This window comes from Alligator sinensis, unplaced genomic scaffold (genome assembly GCF_000455745.1).
Source record: "Alligator sinensis unplaced genomic scaffold, ASM45574v1 scaffold237_1, whole genome shotgun sequence".
Lineage (NCBI taxonomy): Eukaryota > Metazoa > Chordata > Crocodylia > Alligatoridae > Alligator > Alligator sinensis.
Genome location: NW_005841849.1, coordinates 5,443,228 through 5,463,606, shown reverse-complemented (window position 1 = coordinate 5,463,606; position 20,379 = coordinate 5,443,228). Strand labels below are relative to the sequence as shown.

Genomic DNA, 20,379 nt, shown 5'->3' with positions numbered 1-20,379 from the left:
CTGTTCCTTCACATCAGATGCCATGCTTCCCACCCACACTTTTCCCTTCACATTGGACAAGGAATGAAGTGGAGAGTCCAGTGTAGTACAGGGGGGGTAGGCTTGCTGTTGGAGTGTACTATTAAGTGTGCTACAGCATGGCACAGCTGTAGCAATCAGCTAATTTTTGCACTGCCTGTTGATACCATATTTTATTGAGTACAGGGATCCTTCCTTAATATTCTCCAGGTGCCTTTTTGCCATGCAGTGCAGAGATCCCCTGTGCATAATAACATAACAGAAGAGCCAAACTTGTTTATCTGCTACTGTAAATCAGTTGTTCAGTTCAAACATAATTACGTTTTCTTTCCTCCTCCTGCTTTGTTACAGGTTGATAAAGTGTGCGGGCAGCCTAAAGGAAGAGAAGTGAAGCCTTCGCCAGACAACGCAGTGCAAGTGAAAGAAGTGACTGAAACACAGGCTCTCACATTGACCCATTCTGCTACTCTGAGCAGTAAAAGGAGGTAACCACAAGCAAACAGTACTTTTAAGTAAATGGAAATTAAGCTTGATCTTCATAGTTTGCATTAGCTGTCTCACATGCAACACATGAACAAACACCCTCCCCTCTCCCTTTCTTCTTCCTCTTGAAATCACTGTTTCTAGTGCCCTGACTTAGATGCATTCCTTATAATGCCTCTTTCTTTGCAGTGCAGTGCTCCCATGACTTTAGTCTGGCCAGACACCCAGCTCCATCCTTTTCAACAGTATTTCCCTGTGATCAGCAAGGCAAATCACATTTAATATTACACACCATTTTGTGGTACCTGTGACTAAGCAGTAAGTTTTAATAGTGGCTATACTGCTTACATTATATCAAGGAGAAAATGGAAAGTGTTATTAACACTGTAACTCAGTGCTCTGACATAATTAAATCCCACTGAGTGCAGTGAGATTTAAATAGAAGCTTCAAGTTAAGCATGTGATGAAATTCATTGAAGAAAAGGGTAGTCTTTTTACTTATGTCCTATAGTGTATGCTTAACTAATGAGAAGACCGATATGCTTAAAGTTAAGTTTACAATTAAAAGGGTTTGATGAGTGGGGTACAAAATGGTTAGCACCATGTAGAATCACATGCACTGATAGACTTCTGATAGGTTGCCATCACCTGTAAATACCCCTGGTGTACATATACTTTGCTAGATTTCTTCTCTAACTCATGAATGTCTCTACAGAATTTTTATCTTTCTTTAATCCCAATGCAGTTCAGTTCCTGCACATTTTTTCTTAATTGCACTAACTGTCTCTTTTGAGACACTGGCATGATAGTGGAAATTGGAACAAATGCTGCCTGGTCTGTTAGAAAATCTCTAAATATGAATATATTTACAACATTGCCACAAAAAGTTATAGATGTGAGTACTACATAGTACTCTTCAGAGGTTAACTGAAACCTGCAACTTTGCTGTTGTAGTCATTTTTTAACAGAGAGGTTACTGTCCCATATAGGTGGGATGACAAGAAAAGTGAAGGCATATGATGGTATATGAAAGCACACAGCATGGACAGTATCTCTTTCTGAAAATTGGCATTTTATTACTGAGCTCAGCACAAAGTACTATTTTGGCTTGGATAAGGACACTTGACAAAACCAAATATTTACCTTTATTGTCTGTGCTGCTCACAAGCTGGGCCTTGGTCTACCTGTAATTACAGAAATGTATTCTGCTTAACAAAGAATTATGACATCACACTTGGCTTTCAGCTAGAAGAGGCAGGAGTTGCAATAATAGTACATTAGGATTTCATTGTTATTTTATGACTCATGGGTCTTATTACTGAATAACTAATTTTGAATTTCTTCAGAAATGCTTTCCATCTATTTTATTTGAATGAAATCTGTCTGTTGAATCAAAAACTACATAGCTTTATTAAAATCAAGCATTAAAGATGTAGTACAGAACGCATCATTAATCCCAGTGAAAATCAGCTTACTTTTGGAGAAGAATAAAACATTTCTGAGCAGTTCTCGGTAGTCCGAGCACATGCGGAAGTCCCAATTGGCTCAGACTTCTGTCAATCATAATGTGACTTTGTGTATAGCTGGCCCTCTGTCAGAACACCTCCAGTTGGGGAGAACAGAACTTTCCTAGCAGCTCCCGCAACTCTGGGTAGAGGTTGTGACTGTATGAATGAAATCATAGTAGTATCTCTAAGAAACTTGACAGCCACTAAAGACCCTTTTTTTACCCTCACATATGCCTTGTGCTGCTTGATGCTATTGCAGATCTAGTCCATTTTCTTCAGTAAGAATTACCTGGTTTTGACACATATGCCAGGGTCTGTGTTCCCTTTTACATGTGCATTTCCTAGCAATGCCATTACATTATGCATGAGCATTGAGGTGGGAATAAACATTCTGACTCCGATCTCACTAGTGTGACAGCAGAATTCGATACCAAGCCATGTATGGCGCACAAAGATTTTTACCCAGTTTGGAATTCCTGCAGAAGAAAATGAATTCACAGTGGACATCGAGCCTAGGACTGGAACAATTGCAACAGGTGCCTTAGAATATTTAGGTCTTCTTATAGTGATCCCTTCAACCCTTTCCTCACATATGAGCTTGAAGAGCTGTATTTTCTACTTTAAAAGGTTCTTCTAATTCGGTACCATCCTAAAGAGCATTCAGACATAAACAACACAAAACATCTGTACTTGGAGTTTATTAAGAGAGATGACAAATTCCTCATTACCCTGAAAAACAAACACTTTCCAAGTCTGCTCCCATGTGGAGCCCACTCAAAGCCATTTTTTTCTTGTTTGCTTTCCCATGCTTAGTACCTGTCGCATAATTATACCGCTTTAATTTGTTATTGGGTATGGTCAATTTTAAATCCACAGAATTTTTTTTTAGCATTTTGTGTGTGTGTTGCATTGGTAATTGCGCTTTTGTTTGAAAATGTCTCGGGAAAAGCACTGGTGTGTGTTTCAGAAATGCATTGACATCTTTTAATTACATCTATGGAAAATCTCATGATAATTTTCTTCCTTATTTGTTTTCTGATATTATCCTATGCATGTGCTTGATGACCTTTTCTTTCAAATAATTTTTACTTTTTTTTTCTTTTGTTTCTCATTTCTTTCCGTCATTTGCCTGAATTCCTGCCTCTCCCCTACTCCCCAACCTCTTCTGATTGATGCTTATTCTCCCCGGCCTATTCCAGTTCTCTGCCTCTGAAAGCTTCAAAGAATGACAAATCCAGAAGTTTGAAAAAAATCTCTCGGTAAGAATGAAAACAAGGTGACATACTCTGTCAACGTAGCTCAACAAAATATGATGAGGTTGTTGGTTCCATTGTGAGCTCCGATTGAGGAATGACCTACTTTTGATTACAGCAACTTTAGAATTCACTTAATAATGTTTTATTATTATGGAAAGAACTAGGAAGCCCCAAATTCTTATTAAACAAGTTTAGGTCTATTTTATTAAAATCTAAATATTTTGATTTTGTAGGAAGTGAAAATACACTAGAATTCTGAAGCTTAAGATATTTTTGAACTAGTGTATATACACAGAGATGCAAAGGATTTCAAAGCCTTTGGGAAGATTGAATAACATAAGCAGTAGACTTTCTTAAGAGGTTGTATTTTTGTCCTCCTGAAGAGAACAGCGCTGTGTAGCCAGCTCTAAAGTTTCTCTGCCATCGTCATATAATCAGAGGTTCCAATGCCGTGTCCATGTGGCATCCCTCACAATCCTGGGCTTTCTACTGAAAAAACAAGCCCTGCCTGCTCACTGTGCTCTGGCATGCCAGAAACCGGTGATTAGGAAGAGTAGACAACTCAGGAGCAGCCTTGAGGGCCCTGGAAGGGCCCTCAATGCATGCCCAGGGTTACACTTAGCTGCTCTGGCTCAGGAACCACTCCCACTATATTTCTCTACCGTCCTTCAGACAGCAGGAAGATTGTACAGAAATGATAATGTGATATAGTAAATGCAGCAGGCCCGCTAAATAACCATTTCCACCAAGACAAGGACATAGGATCCTGTGTCTCTGATCCCGCTTCCGCTTTTCGTAATGAAGGAAAGATATATTTTTGCCATTACATTTTAGCTAACATGTCATAACCAACACATGGTAATACAAACAAAACACATCAGGTTTTACTAAGGAAAACTGAATTGTTCCCATTCATGCCAGTAAGGTGTTGTCCTGATATAAATAATATCCAGGTATGGTATGCTGAGCTCTTGAGCAAATAATGAGAACTGGTCTCTCTCCCTTTCTTCCCACTACTAAACCTGATCTCTGTAATTATTTATGTGTCGATGGGAGAATGATAGATCCAAGATTCTACAAAATCTACAATATTTCACTCCTTGGTATTCAAAATACAGAGGAACACTGGTGTCTGAGGTAGTTCAGCTCAGCTCAGCAAGACAGATATAATCGTGTTTCAGAGCATGTCTCTGGGAAGGGATTCTTCCTCCCCCTTGCAACATCAGACAATGGGCTATTAGCACTGGCCAGTTTTTTCCATGTTTCTCCAGGCCATTACTGCAGGGTAGGCACCAGGCTGAACAACAGGAAAACTGGCATGCAATAACTATGTGCCATGGATGGTGATGGTGGAGAGTTGCCAGCCTTAAAAAGATAATTTTTCTGCATTGGAGTTACAAACTCAAGTTAACTAATGGAAGAGTATGTAGTTGTGGGTCGGTGCTGGTTATTATGAAGGTAGCCTTCTCCATCCAGTAACAGGACTGTCAGCATGCTTAATTAATCTCCTGCTGGCCCAAGGTCAGGTTAAAAATACTGACTTCACGCTATAAAAAGACAATTTCCACCTAACAATAGAACTTCCAAATACATATTTATCTGTTGGTACAAAAGCATTAGATGCATATTTTCAATCTGTGTGTGATGTATTGCTGGTATTTGTTAAAACTACGTTTTAAACACAATTTAATCTATTAGCGCTGTGGTAACTAGGGGTGGATAATAAATCAGAAAGAAAAATAAACTTTAAATAAGAGCAAATTAACTTTGTTGGCTTTTCCTTTTTGAAAGGGTTGAAAACCTTTAACCTTATGGGACCATAAATAACGATTTAACTTGACAGAGCAATTTCCCCAGAAATTTACTGTTTTGCTGTTAATCTCTTTCTCTTCCTAATTTGTAGGGAGTTCATCAACTACATGAAAAGATCCCGAACCTTTTATGCCTCTATTGCAGAAAGGCTTTGTGATGGAGACCTGGTGATGAGAGACAGCTCAACTTGCTGGAATGGAGAGGACGTTGTGGAAAGGTAATTGTGAGTGCAAAATTTTGTATTGAAAATGGATATATTTGGATATACAAAAAACTAAGCTTCACATCCTCCTGTTGTTTTTAAAAGGATTCTGTTACCATAGCTTACGTTGTCTTGAAACTTCACGTTAATTTAAACCTGAAGTTTAATTACTTTCATTATCCTGATAATCATATTAATGCAGGGAGCATTATGCTTTTAAGTAAAGACTAGGCAAAACAAAAAAAAGCATTACAAGTGATAACAACTATACTTCCCAAAGCAGATTGAGCAGCACTGACTTTTTTTGGTCCAGATTTACCGGACTGTGACTTTCTAACCAGCCACAGATCCTGCTCACTGAGAGGTCTGTGCTTTTAACTGTAAGATGGAAGCTACTCTAAGTCTTGAAATACTCAGTTGTACTTTCTTGATTCTGTTTAATGGCATGTCAGCAAGGATTTTCACTGCCATTGAGTTCAGCTCCTTTGAATTTTGAAAGTAAAAAGAATGAATGAATGTTGCAATGTGACCACGTCTTTTTTAGTATAGAGTTTGTTTTCTAAGCAGAATGGGACTTCAGGGGGGCTCATAGCTTGACTAATTTTTTGGATATTTTATTTTTTGGATTTTTATTTTTTATAAGTTTAATAAAATAGGTAAGGTAAGAAAGGGTCTTCACTTTGAATACTCTGTTTAATGTACTAACAGTGCTTTCATGCTGATGACTTGAATATGTACATCAACATTGTTGCTGTCGTCTCCCAAATGCTGGATGCCCAAATGTTTAAACAAAAAAGGAGGGAATTGTTAATGAAGAAAATATTCATTTTATAAGCACAAACATTAACTACAACATCTGAAGACTGTGCTGTCTTTGCGGTGACGGGGTATTCATGCATTTAGTGACACTACACAAAAAACAGTGCTTTATCACCCATGAAGAGAATACAGCATTGACTCTCTTTGGTGTTGGCTAGTGCTATTGGAAAATGTGTGCATGTCTGGGAAGAGGAGAAGAAGCCAATGTATGGTCACTGTAGAAAAGCATGGATTTGGAGGCACTGTTGTTAGTTCTTATGTAGCTAGTGAATTTAGGAGAGTGCAAGGAACAAATTTTGCCCCATTCCTCTATCTGTGCACAAGAGGGAGGCTCTGTGCACCCTCTTCTCTTCCAGTCCCCATAGGGAATGGAAAGACCTTGCCCTCTTACATTTAGTGAAACACTGAAACCATTGACAATAAATAGTGCAGGAATTATAAAGATCAGCTAATGGAAGCCAAAATCAATATCATTTCAAGCACTTCATGAGAAACATCTTTGACACTATAGTAAAATGAGGACATGCTGACTATTAGGGTGTGCAAAACAGGCTGTATTCAATTCTCATTTGGATTTGGCCTGAATCAAGGACATGATTCGATTAATTGATTTGGATCACTGTCCCCAATTTAATTCGGTGGAATCTGAATCTGAAGATTCGATGCTGATTCAGAGAATCAGCAATTCGGACATAGACACAGCTTTAAATGTTTTTTACATACCTTGAGGTACCAAGCACAGCTCATGAATGCTGCAATACTGGGGCAGATGGAGCATCCCACAGGAGCACGGGGAGTGAGGGGGACCTGCGTGCTTGGCGGCGAACCCGGAAATAGATTGAAAGTACTTCCAGGTCTGCTAGGGAGCTCATGGGTGGGGAGGGGTCCATGCGCCCCGACTCAGCAATTGTCCACAGGAGGACCTCAGGTGCCCCCAGGCCCAGGAGGCACAGTCGCTGAGGTGGGAGGTATGGGGGGGCCCTACATGCTCCCTGGCGGACCCAGAAGTGGACCAGAAGTGCTTCAGCAGTTACTATCAGAATTAGAAGTTAGGTATTTTTTTGTTTTTGGAGTTTGTATATGTTTTTTTTTAAATCTCAATATACATGATCAATTCTCAGCAGAATAAATGTGACAAATTCAACTACGTGAATGTAACAAGACCCTTCCACTGAAAATGTCTTTTTATGTTTGCAAAGGTAATTTCTTTCCCATATTCAGGTGCCACAGATTCCAAACATTTTACAAAGTACTGTATGGATGTATTTTCTTGCATCTGGTTTTAGTTCCTTCTGGTTTTAGATCCTGCTGGAAAACTTTGCTAACGTTTGTTTGTTTTCAATTCATTTATTGTTCTTATAGCTTACCAGAAAAAAGTTGGATCATCAAGACAGTCCTTTAGAAAGGATTGTTGGCTAGTCATGTATTGGTTGGATACTATAGCCAATGCATTCTTCTTACAAACAAAGACCAGAATAGCTTTATAAAACAAAGACATTACAATTAAAAGTGGCATTAGTTATTTAACAAATAGGCTGCAGGTACGGTAGGAGCAAATGCATGAAAAGAAACTTTGGCTTTAAGTTCCTCTTTGGAACTTCAGCTTGAAATTCCTCAAACTTTTTTATTTGAAATTCTTATTACATCTCCTTTCCAAGAAGCCAGCTTACTGAGGCTTCTCTTAACTCTCTCTTAAAGTCCTGCTAGAAGTACTGTTGGAGCAGGATCTGTGTAAGCATTACGGCTCGGCAGTCAAGGAACAAGCATAATGGCTCACAGTTAGGGGAGTGGTCCTTTGCTGCAAGCTTTAAGCTTTCTCTGATGGTATAGGCTGCTATGGAAAGAGAGTGTGACCCAGAGTTTGTGGCCCAATGCCTGTTTCCTGGGCCCTGAAGTGCTATGGTCTATATAGTAAAAGGCTTCCTGCTCTGCTGTGCTTCTGGAGCACTATTAACAAAAACAAGCATTTGCTGTCGCTCAGAGGTCCAGTCTGGTAACTGCTTACTTGTAGTGGAGGTGGGAAAAGGGGTTCATATGGTATTGTGGAGCAGGCAGTGTTTAGGGATAATCTCTAGGTATCTATAACAGAGCAGCATCAAACCTGTTCTATGTGATGACCACTACCAGCAGATGGGATCATACCGAGAGTCAGAGGACTGAGGAGTATAGCAGGGGTCCAGCCAGGAACATTCTTCCAACCGAAATGAAGGGATGAGTACTAGCTGGACGTCTGCTGTCTGTGGCTGATATCTGGAAAGAAGAACTGCTTGGTGCTGTTCCTATGAAGAACTTCTCAGTAATCAGTGTCCCTTTGTTTAGCAGCTGAACTTTACATCCCATTTGTGAAAATCTTGACCCAAATCCTTTAAAGTGAGAAAGAACACACCAGGATGTTTGTAGTTCTTCAGTACTTCTTATTTGTTACTCAGAGATCTGAACCTGTTTAATTCTTTATACTTTAATTCAGACCGGGAGATCTGGTTTGCACTGCTTATCTATGACAAGAAATCAGAATCTCCACAGAAATGTGCTGTAAAGGTGTAATGATAAGAATGCATTTTTTTTATTCCTCTTTTACCATCTTTCTATGATTATAAAATACATATCTGAGTGAAGATAAGAAATTAATAGTACTCATGAGAGGACTGTTCAACTCCAGAAAGTGGGTGTCAAAGTTAGGAAAGTCCTAATGCCAGTGTGTGTGTATGTGTGTGTGAGAGAGAGAGAAAGAGAGAGAGCTGCTGCAGTAGTGGCTTTACAGATTGTGCCTCCTAAGTGTGTGTGTAATCAGTGAGACATAACAAGAGGATTAAAGAAGATGAAGAAAACTATTTATTTCAGCTTCTCTCTTCCTTCTCTAACTCCATTGAGTTAGTGCTCTAGAATGTGTTCCACACTGAGTGATTTTTTCCATTGCAATTTCTCTTGCTTTGTCTCTTGATTTTCCAGGGTGAGAAAAGTTTCTCCCCTTCCTTAACCTCCCCACCCTCTCCCCCCCTTTTTACCATGGGGGATTTCTATGAAAAATTAACTGAATTTTTTGTTTTTAAATCTGAACTTCTAAATCTGAAAGATTTCTTTGCCTGGCTCGCCAGGTTTAGGATACCGCGAATGCAACTGGTGGGGTAAAACCCACCAATCAGAGACAGTCAGGGGAAGAGCCAGGAAGAGGTTTCACTTCTCCTCTACTCCAAAGCAGGGGGCAGGAGTGGGCTTAATTGGGAACTGCAGTTGCAGCCCCTCTAATAGATTCATTTTCAATCTGGGGGTGGAGCCCCAGAAGGAAATATAAGCAGCTGTGTGCTGAGCACGCGGCACAGTTGGCAAGGGACGAAGAAGGAAGAGGTCCTGAGGCCTAAAAGAGTTGGGAGAGCTGCCCAGCAGGTGTATCCAGCTGCCCAGAAGAGCCTGAAAGGCTCCACTGCTGGACAGAAGCAGTGGGCAGTGTGGGTGTTGCTGCACAGAGGATCTACAAGGGACCGGGATCCTGGGAGCCGCAATGAGGCACCTCGGGTCTCCAACCCTGGCACAAAGCTGAGCTACAGTGCAGGCATCATTGCATGGAGGGTCCACAAGGGACTGAGATCCTGGGAGCCATAGCGAGGTGACTTGGGTCTCTAATCACAGCGCGAAGCTGGGCCAGCACTACCTCAGGGGTGAGTCATTGTGGGGCATAGGGCCCTGGAGATGAAGGGGTCGGGCAGTCTGGGACCCATTTGCTGCAGTGGGTCTGCAAGGGCCCAGGGAATGTGTCGCTGCCGTACACTGCAGCGAGGGGTTCAAGGCCTTAAGGAACCTGTCAGGCGGGTACTTGTGACGCTTGGAGTGGAATTAGGCACAGACGCTTATCGGTTGAAAAGCAAGATTGTTTACTTACGTCGTCAAGGTGGTGAATATCGGAGGTCAGAGATACTTGGCTAGTTACAGCTTAGAGTTCATTAGGTCGGTCTGCAAAAGTGTTCGGGCAGAAATGTCCGGGCCGGCAGTCGTTGATTTACGTCTAAATTTTGGTCGAAGACGCGGCGACTTTGGCAATTGATCAGATTGTCAAATTACTCTGATACGTGTGATCAGAGGTCTCCAAGGTGTGTGCGGAGGTCTCCGAATTCGTGGAAGTGTAAGCGGGTTTTATTTGTGTAATAGCCAATTGCTTTTTGCCACGTCATAAATTTAATTAGAATCGCCAGTTATATAGCGGTTTTCACTAGGGTTCTATCGCAGGGCTATTCCCTGTTCACTCTGACCAATTATAATGATTTATGTAAAGCACAGAAGGTTAAAGTTTCATTTCTGTTAGTGGCAGAGCTATAAATCTCTTGTTGGCATGCACAGCGGAGAAGGCTGTTACTATCATTTTGTTAACCCTTAGTTAACCTAGTGCAAAATAAAACTGCTTTGAATGGTATCTTGCTTGTGACATGGGCACTGCTTAATTGGGTTGTGACAGAATGGAGTGGTTCCCGAGTGCGAGGAGCAGCATTCAGAGCGGCACAGCCCTGAGCATGCACGAGGTGGCCTGGGCCCGCAACTCCCCCTGAGAAGGATTAAGCCACTGGGACATGTGAGCAAGTCATGCCACACCCCTGAGGCCTAAAACTGATCTCTCTCTCGGGGAAACATTAGTTAAGCCAGGGAGCTTATGAACACTGCTCCACCCGGCTCCTTGGGACACGTGAGTTAGTGGGGCAATGGGTCTCCCACCGGGGAGTGACACGCAGGGAAAGGTACCCTCAATTAAGAGGCAGGAGGGAAAGACCCCCCTAGAGGAGGGGAACCACTAGAGAACTCTTGAGTCTCATATTTTACAGTGTTTATTGATTGTTTGATACAGGAAGTGCATTTTTTGAGTGTTTATTAACTATTAACTGTATGCCTTGTGTTTTATGAATGCCATTTATTGTTATACTTGTCAGTTCATACCGCTTGGGACCATTAGTCTTACCTGTTTGTATTTAGGTCTGTATATAGTTATAGTTAAAATACTCACTTTAGTTCACTACCTTTTATATACATATATTAAATTTGTACCCGTTTAAGATGTTGCTTTCTGTTCCTCTATTGAGACATAATAGGTGGGAGGGAACTGCAAGCAGATTGCAGTTTGCACCCCGCAACACATGTGCCCTGCTGGCTTTCCCCTTCAGTGGTGGGGGGGGAGATTCTCACTTTGGGAACACCCTCAATCAGGTAAAAATTTTCCCTCCCCTGTGTGTTCAGTGGTACCTTCCCTACCCCCTCCACCCCTTCCATTCCCCCTCTCCTCCATCTGCTACTACCATTGTAGCCACTGTCCCTATCTTACCCAGGAGGTGAGAGGGGAAGGCTTCAGATGGCTCTTGCCCAGGTCCAGTGGGGCTGCATGTGAAGCCAGGCTCAACCATAGACAGTAGGGGCAGCAAGTGTCCCTTCCTCCATGCCTGTTCTCAGGCTGGCATAGAACATCCTGGGGACTGGGCTGGGAGGAGGAATCTCCCCACTGCTGCTGCTGTCTTTAACTGAGCCTGACTCCCTGTAGAGCCAAGTTGGAGGGTGAGGAGTTAACAGACTGACATAATTGCCAGCTTTCCCTGCTCTCATTTCCTCCTGAGTGGCAAGTAGAAATAAGATCCTGCTACTTTTCTAGAAGCTGTTTTCTTTTTTCTTTCTTCCTTCCCAGAACCCCTGAGGGCAAGATCTCATCTTTAGTAAATAGCACTGAGCCCAAAATAGTCTTAGCCCTACTGCTATATCAGAAAATAGATTTCCCATATTAATCTGGTGGCTCGCTTGTGAACCTCAGTTTAAGGTAACAGCCTATGAAGCTGGCAGGGATCCCAGTTTTTATTTCCTTGTCCCTCTTGTGTTTCATAAAGAGATCTGGACACTGAGCAATATTTATTTATGGCATTCACTAATTGACATTCAGGCTCTTTAGGAAAAACAAATACACTTAATAAATAATGTAACATAAATGCAACATAAAATGATATGGAACATTACTCATAATTGAGATTATATGCCAGTAAATATAGCTGACTTTTAATGTTCTGTCAAATAATCTGGAGACCAAAACTCTCACTGTGACTTGTACTCTTATACCTTTCTAGCTTATGTTTAATTGAGACAGAGAATGACCTTACTGTGGTGAAGTACATTTTCAGTATAAGAAGAGTTGAGTTTATATGTTTTTTGTGAATTACCATGACACAACACCAGGTTCAATGCCTCTGCAGATTTGTGAGCAGGTGATGGTCGGGTATTGAGATAAGCAAAAAGCAGCCCCACCAGGAACCAACACACTGTTAATTTGGGGCTTGTGTTACGCAGAAGGGGTGCCAGAAAGAATAAGCTCCATGCCCTGAGTTGCTAGGTATCACGAGCCGGACTACGACCAAAGTGTATGTGTGGGAAATGAGGTTTTGTTTTTACTTTGTGGAAATGCAAAATTGTCTCCTTTTTGTCTGTTTGTCAGCCATAAGTACTTATATGGCCCCAATATGGTCTTGAATGTATTTATCCTTCCAATGCTCCTCTCAAGAGCTTTTTAGGATTTGCATGTACTCCTACTCCTTTGATGCTTCTTAAAGCATAATCTCTTTATTCTTTTTAGCGTAGGACACGTGGATCACTAGTGACTCCTTCTTCTCTTAGTCAAACTAATCAGCCAGCAGGGAAGAGAATCCAAATAAATAGGAAATGTACTGCGAAGGCACAGGCCTGCAAAGTGCTGACTTCATTGTCAGCTGAAGGCATTCAGCATTTGGGAGAATCAGGCTTCAAGCCACTGCCTATTTGTGGGTAAGACAGATGACCCATTTCCCTAGCCCAGGAATGCATCTGGGGATTGATTACATTCTTGAACAGAACTTAGGCAAAACATCAAATAAACTAATGTATCTGCCTACCCTGGGCTATTGTTTCCAAATGCTGTTTCCCTTCATCCTCTCTGCTTTAGGGTCTCTCTTGCAGGAAACTGCCTCTCTTCTGCAGCCCTGCTAAGCCATTTGTTAGGTTTATAATCATTTGGTCCCTCTGTGCTGGGTGTGATGATTGGACAGGGCTGACTGGACCTAAGCTGAGGACCCTAAGGGGCATACCACTGTGTTACAGGTGCTTGCAGATTATATTCACTGTTTCACTGGCAGGTTTTCCATTGACACTAGAAACACAAAAAATATATGATAAACTTCCTATCCCCGGTCACAGTGGTGCCCTCAAGCACACTTCTGGATGGGGCTGCCTCCTAAACCAGAAGCGATGTAGTTGCATCTGCTTGGCCATGCTTGAGGGAAGGCTAATTGGCCCTGTCACTCAGCAGTGCTAATTAGTGCTTCCAAAGTACTGAATGGACATGACTTCTGCTGCTTTCAGTTTAGGAAGCAGAGTTCCCAGAGTCACTCAGTGTGCTTAAGGGTGCTGTCCCCAGGGACCATGACTTTTCTGTATAGATATAGACCTAGGAGCAAAACTTCTGGATTCATTTTGTAAAATCTTGTCCTCCATAGAGAGTGGAACAACTCTTCTTACAGGTTCAGCTGTTGGAGAAAGAAAAATTAGGTTCAATAGTAAATCTTGATTTAGGTGCACAGTAAGGAGAATCTGACACTCACTGAGCAATCTTGCTTTTGAAAAACAGTCTTTTAGTAGAAGACAGCATAGGCCTTTATTAATACAACATTGAAATGAGTCAGTTCATCAATGTGTGCAGTTTCCATTTCAAGGCACATGAAACTGTAATAAATATTAAGCCAACAAAAATTAATGTGTAACCAGAGCAATTAAATAATTGTAGCTTAATTTGATGCTCATTCAAGAGGCAGTAATCAAGCTGACATAAACCAAACTTTACACAAAATGTCGCTGTGCATTTTTCCTCACATAGTTGTGCTTAGTTTGTTCTTGTTCTAGTCCTGGGCCTATCTTCAATAATAGATTTATGTAGTAATATAGCTAGTGATGGTGTGTGATGGTTGAATAGGTGCTAGGATAAAACAACCAGCCACATTTTCACTCGTGAGCTAAACTGTTCAAGGCACAGTGGCTATGTAGTGCTCTTTCTGAAGTGTTGCAGTCTTGTGATTTGAAATGTAGCGTTTGGCAGACACCAGAGAGAATTGTGAAATTATAGCCATCAGTACTTTAAGGAATGAGACCTTCAGGCTGATTCTATATTTTTAAAAGCATGCTGTGACCATTCAATTTTTTTATTGTGACATTAGTATAAGTTAAGTAATGGCATTATTATTCTTAGAAAATGGCAGTCAATAAAGAAGAAAAACTGAAACACCCAGCTTCTTTGGGAGCAGTGCATTTCCAGTTATACTAAAAACTAAGCAGCTTTTCATTTAGATACCAAGCTGTACCTCTAACTGTCTAACTTTAAGTGTCCAAATTTGAAATCTTTTTGTTCTTAATGTCTGCATGCCTCAGCTCTCACAAGGATATGGTAAGGCTATAATTAGTATATGTAAGGCAGCCAGAGATCCTCAGCTAGAAATGCTATGTCAAGTTATTCTTAGTGTTGTTGTATGGTAACAGGTTTGGGATCATAGCACCCCCTAAGTAGGATGCTTGTGCATTGATTTGGTGTTGTCTCAGAGGCAGGATAAATTGTGAACCTTAATGCCGGTCTTAAATCCTTCTTGGAAGTCTCCAGTCCTAGTACTGACCCAGCCTGACTGCTTAATTCGTGAGCCCTAATGAGATTACAGCATGTACTGACATGGCTGTAGGAGGTAATTCAGATCCAGACTAACTCTCTGGCTGCTTTGAAGCTATGTTGTCAGTTGCAAAAGACTGTATGAATATTGTCAACCTTCAGATGCATCTGTCGCTTTCTGAATTCAACAGGAAAATTATTTCTTGGAAAAAGCAAATACAAAATTTGGCCCAGGATTTACCGCAATTTTATGTGGTCTTCGCTAAACACAGTATTATAACATTTCTGAGTTAGATAGGGTTCTAAAATAATAGCACATTCACTGTGTAAGTTCTGCTGATGTGTAATTGCTACATGCATCGTAGGCCATCTTAGGCTTGTCTGAAGCTTGTGTGGTTTTAACAAGTCAAAGAAAGGTCTGTTACTTTTGTGTTTGAGGGAGCAAACAGGATTGCTGGCTCCTTCAGAGAATTTTTTTCCAGACTCATCCTCAAGCCATCTGATTTTGTTTTTGGTTTGTTTTCCTTCACGCCTGACTCACTGTTTTAAGGAACACCAATTAGCAGCGGATTGTGTGATATAGAAGTTACAAAATGCCCACAAGAGAACTTATGAGTTACAAAAGCTCATAAGTAAAAGTGCGTTCACAGTGGTGTATATATATATATGCAAAATATATTCCAAAGCCCCAAGACATTTATGACTATTCATTCCACCTTTAAGTTAGCAGCAGTACTAAGAGCTTATTAGAGCACTGTCTTTGCTAGAGTGAATTTCTAGAGAAAGGGTGCAGCTGAAATGGTTCCTGTGGTCCACTGAGCTACAGTATGTATGAAAAATGGCTTTTCAAAAGAAATGTAGAAACAGTAGGCTGTGTCATGAAGACTTGAACTTTACTTACATTTTTCTGGTTTGCCACAGTCATCAAAGTATTTCCAAAGTAAATGAAATGCTTTTCTAAAATTTGGATGGTTATTTAGTATTTCACGGTGCTCTTTTCTGGCCAGCCCATCCAAAGATACTTTCAAACTCTGTTATTTGTGGTTCTAAACCTAATATCCTGGGCCACTCTTACTTCCATTGAAATCAAGAAGATTTTTCCTGTGGGAACAGGATTGAGCCATTAATAATTAAGGAATTAAAAACAGAATTCAATTTAAAAATGAAATCACAAGCATTCATAGCAATGAAATTTCTATTAGAAATCTTCACTGTTAAATGCTAATGTCAAATACTGAGGTTGTTTTTAATGTTAGCTCTACAAACAGAGCAAAAGAGCAAGACATTTTCATAGGGATAGTGTTTACTTAGTTTCTAAAATGACAGACTGAAAAAGCTCACTCTTTTTTGTCTCTACATATATGAGCCCTACAAGCAGGCACTTTCTATTGTCAGCTCTATGGTGTTGTCTTAACATTGTGCTACCAGAGACTCTAAGGTGTATGTCTTTTACCGTACGGCATTTAAAAACAAAAGTGTACAAATAGCAAAATTGTAGAGACCTAGTGTAGAAAGCTAGTTGACAAGTAAAGAGATGTCTTCCCTAAATCATAGCGTGAATCATTAGAAGCTATGGAAGGAAGAGGATATTACATAAGATAAATATGGGTTCGGGAAGACTCTATCAAATAATTTTACTTCCTTTTCCAACCAAAGGTTTGTAAAAAGGCTGTGAATTTTTGTAATCATATTTGTCTCATCTTTTAGCTTATTTTTGGAAGATACTAGCAAGAAGTCATTTGGATAAGCAACATACAAGTTCTGATTGAGAAATGCTGCCAGTATGAAAAATATTTTGGAGATGGCCCATTGATGAAAATAGCAAAACACTCTGTGAAGACCTTAGGATTCTTTCTATGACTTGATTCCTTATCTAGGTTTTTTGTTTGTTTTTGGTGTTTTATGTTGGAAAGGGGCATTGAGATAATATGTTTGCCTAATCTTACCTACAGAGCAAAATATTCTGTAGTCTGTATGGCAGGCTCTCAGTAATAATACAGAGGGGGATGGAGAAGCATATGCCATGTGTTTTAAAGAGTCAGAATTGGAAGGAGGTGCAGTACAGTATGATATTGTTCAACCACCTTCTCAGCATAATTATGACAAGTTGTAGGTTGCCTCCTCCTACTTTATTAGCTTCCTGGGTGTTAATGTGTGGGTCCTTGACAGGTGTACATCAGTGTTTCTCCACTAGTTGTGGATGCATGGAGCAGTAGAAGACTCTTAACTTGGTGTTTCCCTATTTGCTGGCCTCAATAGCAGACCAGCAGACTAGGGGCCAGGAAGTTGTTCATCAAGCAGTGCCATAAATGAACAAGCCTGGGTTGGGGGGAGAAGCTGCATAAGGGTTGGTCCCAGATGGGTTCTGGTGAATGTTTGCTATAACTTGCAGGAATATAGCAACCTCTGTTTTGTTATAGTTTATTAAAATAGCTTCACATTCTTCTTGTGCAGGCTGAATCCAGATCTAATGTTAATGTGAGTGACTCCAATGAATTTAATGGCATCAACCTTGCTTATATTAGCTCTGAACTTGGCGCTCATATTTTGCCCCTCTCTAACAAAGCCAGCAATGTCTCAGAGACCCTTCTGCTATTCAAAGGGAGGCTGTGATCATTTGCTTTTGGCAAAGCTGTTCTTTTCAGTAATGAAGTCAAATACTGCATTTCTTGGCTCTGGTGTTCTCAGGGACATTTAATGAGTGTTTAGAGAATATTGCCTTCTCTCCTGTCTCACTTGGTCTTTTTAATGATAGCTAAGTTGGATCATTTAGCAAAGGGCCACAGAGGGCCCTGTTCCTTTGCTTCCTTTGGTTATTTTTCATTTTTTTAAGGAAGAGTGAATCCTGCATTCTTGCTCAAGGCACACTCCCATTGACCTCAAGTTTTGCAAGAGTAAGGGCTGGAGGATTTCACTTGTAATATGATCTCCTCTTTTTTTAAATATCTATGTTTGTACAATCTCTGTATACTGTGATCTTAGTTCATAGATTCATAGATGTTTAGGTCAGAAGGGACCTTAGCCATGAGTCCAACCCTCTGCCCTGGGCAGGAAAGAGTGCTGGGGTCAGATGACCCCAGCCAGGTACATGTCTAACCCCCTCTTAAAGACCCCCAAGGTAGGGGAGAGCACCACCTCCCTTGGAAGCTCATTCAAGATTCTGGCAACGCTTACCATAAAGTTCTTCCTGCTGTCTAATCTAAACCTGTTCTCCGTCAGTTTGTGGCCATTGTTCCTAGTTACTCCAAGGGGTGTCCTGGTAAACAGAGCATCTTCTATTACTTGCCCCCCCCAGTGAATTTGAAGGGGGCCACAAGATCGCCTCTCAGCCTTCTCTTGCAAAGGCTGAAGAGATCTAGGGCCCTCAATCTCACCTCGTAGGACTTTGCCTGCAGGCCCCATACCATATGAGTGGTCCTCCTCTGAGCCCTCTCAAGGTTCTTCACATCCCTCTTGAAGTGTGGTACCCAAAACTGGATTCAGTACTCCAACTGTGACCTGACCAATGCCACATACAGAAGTATCACCTCCCTGGACCTGTGTGTCATGCACCTGCTAATACATGATAAAGTGCAGTTAGCTTTACTGATTGCTTTGTCGCATTGACGACTCATGTTCATCTTGATGTCAACAATGATTCCAAGATCCCTTTCTGCTGCTGTGCTGCTGAGAAGGTCCTTCCCCAACCTGTAAGTGTGCTGGTGATTCCTTCTCCCTAGGTGCAGAACCTTGCACTTGTCCTTGTTGAACTGCATCCTATTCTGTTCTGCCCACTTTTCCAACCTGTTCAGATCTGCCTGGATTCGTTCCTACCCTCTAGTGTGTTAACTAGTCTTTACCTCATAACTTAGTATCATCTGTGAATTTGGACAGAGTGCTTTCCATGCCCTCATTCAAGTCACCAATGAAGACATTGACCAGCACAGGTCCAAGGACCAAGCCCTGTGGGACTCTGCTGCCCACATCTTTCCAGGTCGATACTGACCCATCCAGCACCATTCTCTGGGTGTGACCTCTAAGCCAATTTGCCACCCTCCTGACCTTGTAATCATCTGTCACAGCCGCTCAGATTATCTGTGAGAATAGGATGAGCTCCCATATTGAAGACTTTCTTAAAATCCAAGTAGATGACATCTACCTCGATTCCTGCGTCAAAACATTTAGTGACCTGGTCATAAAAAGAAACAAGGTTAGTCAGGCAGGATCTACCTGTTATGAATCCAAGCTGATTGCCCTTCAGCATTGTTTTTCCTGTTGGACTCCCACAAATGTGATCCTTAATAATTCTTGCAAAGGTTTTCCCAAGGATAGAGATGAGACTAACCAGTGTATAGTTCCCCAGATCTTCCTTCCTCCCCTTCTTAAAAATAGGGACCACATTGGTCCTTTTCCAGTCCTCTGGGACCTGACCTAAGCACCAAGAGTGCTTAAACAGCTGTGCCAGTGGCTCTGCTATGACACTGGCCAATTCCTTCAGCACCCTTGGATGAAGATCGTCTGGGCCTGCCAACTTAAACACACCCAGCCCTCCAAGTGTCCCTTCACTAAATTGGCGCTCACAGTTGGTGGGCTGCTTTCCCTTTTGTGCCTGTCTATGATCCAATTAGGAGATTTGTCCTGATCCGTGTTCAGGAATACAGAGGCAAAAAATTCATTGAAGAGCTCAGCCTTGTCTCCCTTATAGATTCATAGATGTTAGGGTCGGAAGGGACCTCAATAGATCATTGAGTCTGACCCCCTGCATAGGCAGGAAAGTGTGCTGGGTTCAGACGACCCCAGCCGGATGCCTATCTAACCTCCTCTTGAAGATTCCCAGGTTAGGGGAGAGCACCACTTCCCTTGGGAGCCCATTCCAGATTTTGGCCACTCTAACTGTGAAGTTCTTCTTGATATCTAGTCTAAATCTGCTCTCTGCTACCTTATGGCCACCATTTCTTGTAAACCCCAGGGCTGCCTTGGTGAGTAGAGCCAATTCCCTTCTGCGGCCCCATGATGAATTTATAGGAAGCCAGAAGGTCGCCTCTCAATCTTCTCTTGCAGAGGCTGAAGAGGTCCAGGTGCCCCAGTCTCTCCACATAGAGCTTGGCCTGCAAGCCCTTAACCATATGAGTGGCCCTGCTCTGGACCCTCTCCAGGTTATCCACATTCCTCTTAAAATGTGGCACCCAAAATTGAACGCAGTATTCCAACTGCGGTCTGACCAGTGCCCGATAGAGGGGAAGTATCACCTCCTTGGTTCTGTTTGTCATGAATCTGCTGATCCATGATAAAGTGGTAGTTAGCTTTGCTGATGACTTCATCACACTGACGAAGTAAGGTCCATCTTGGAGTCCACTAGGACTCCGAGATCCCTTTCCACTTCCGTGCTGCCAAGCAGGTCATTTCCTAGGCTGTAGGTGTGCTAAACATTTTTCCTCCGTAGGTGCAGCACTTTGCATTTCTCCTTGTTGAATTGCATTCTATTGTTTTCTGCCCATTTGTCCAACCTGTCCAGGTCTGCCTGTAGTTGTTCCCTGCCCTCCGGTGTGTCCACTTCTCCCCACAGTTTTGTATCATCCGCAAACTTGGACAGAGTACACTTCACTCCCTTGTCCAAGTCACTGATGAAGACATTGAAGAGTATCAGTCCAAGGACCGAGCCCT

At 41.7% G+C, this 20,379-nt stretch overlaps 1 protein-coding gene across 1 annotated transcript in view; it reads left to right on the top strand.

Annotated features, from left to right (window-relative positions):
- The window catches only part of LOC102384482 (glypican-5-like), a 628,050-nt gene that overhangs the window by 215,961 nt on the left and 391,710 nt on the right, over window positions 1-20,379 (top strand). The window contains exons 4-6 of the mRNA XM_025209865.1: window positions 370-503; window positions 3,209-3,268; window positions 5,169-5,294. Of these exons, the coding sequence (XP_025065650.1) occupies window positions 370-503; window positions 3,209-3,268; window positions 5,169-5,294 (320 nt within the window). The remainder of the gene's footprint in view (window positions 1-369; window positions 504-3,208; window positions 3,269-5,168; window positions 5,295-20,379) is intronic.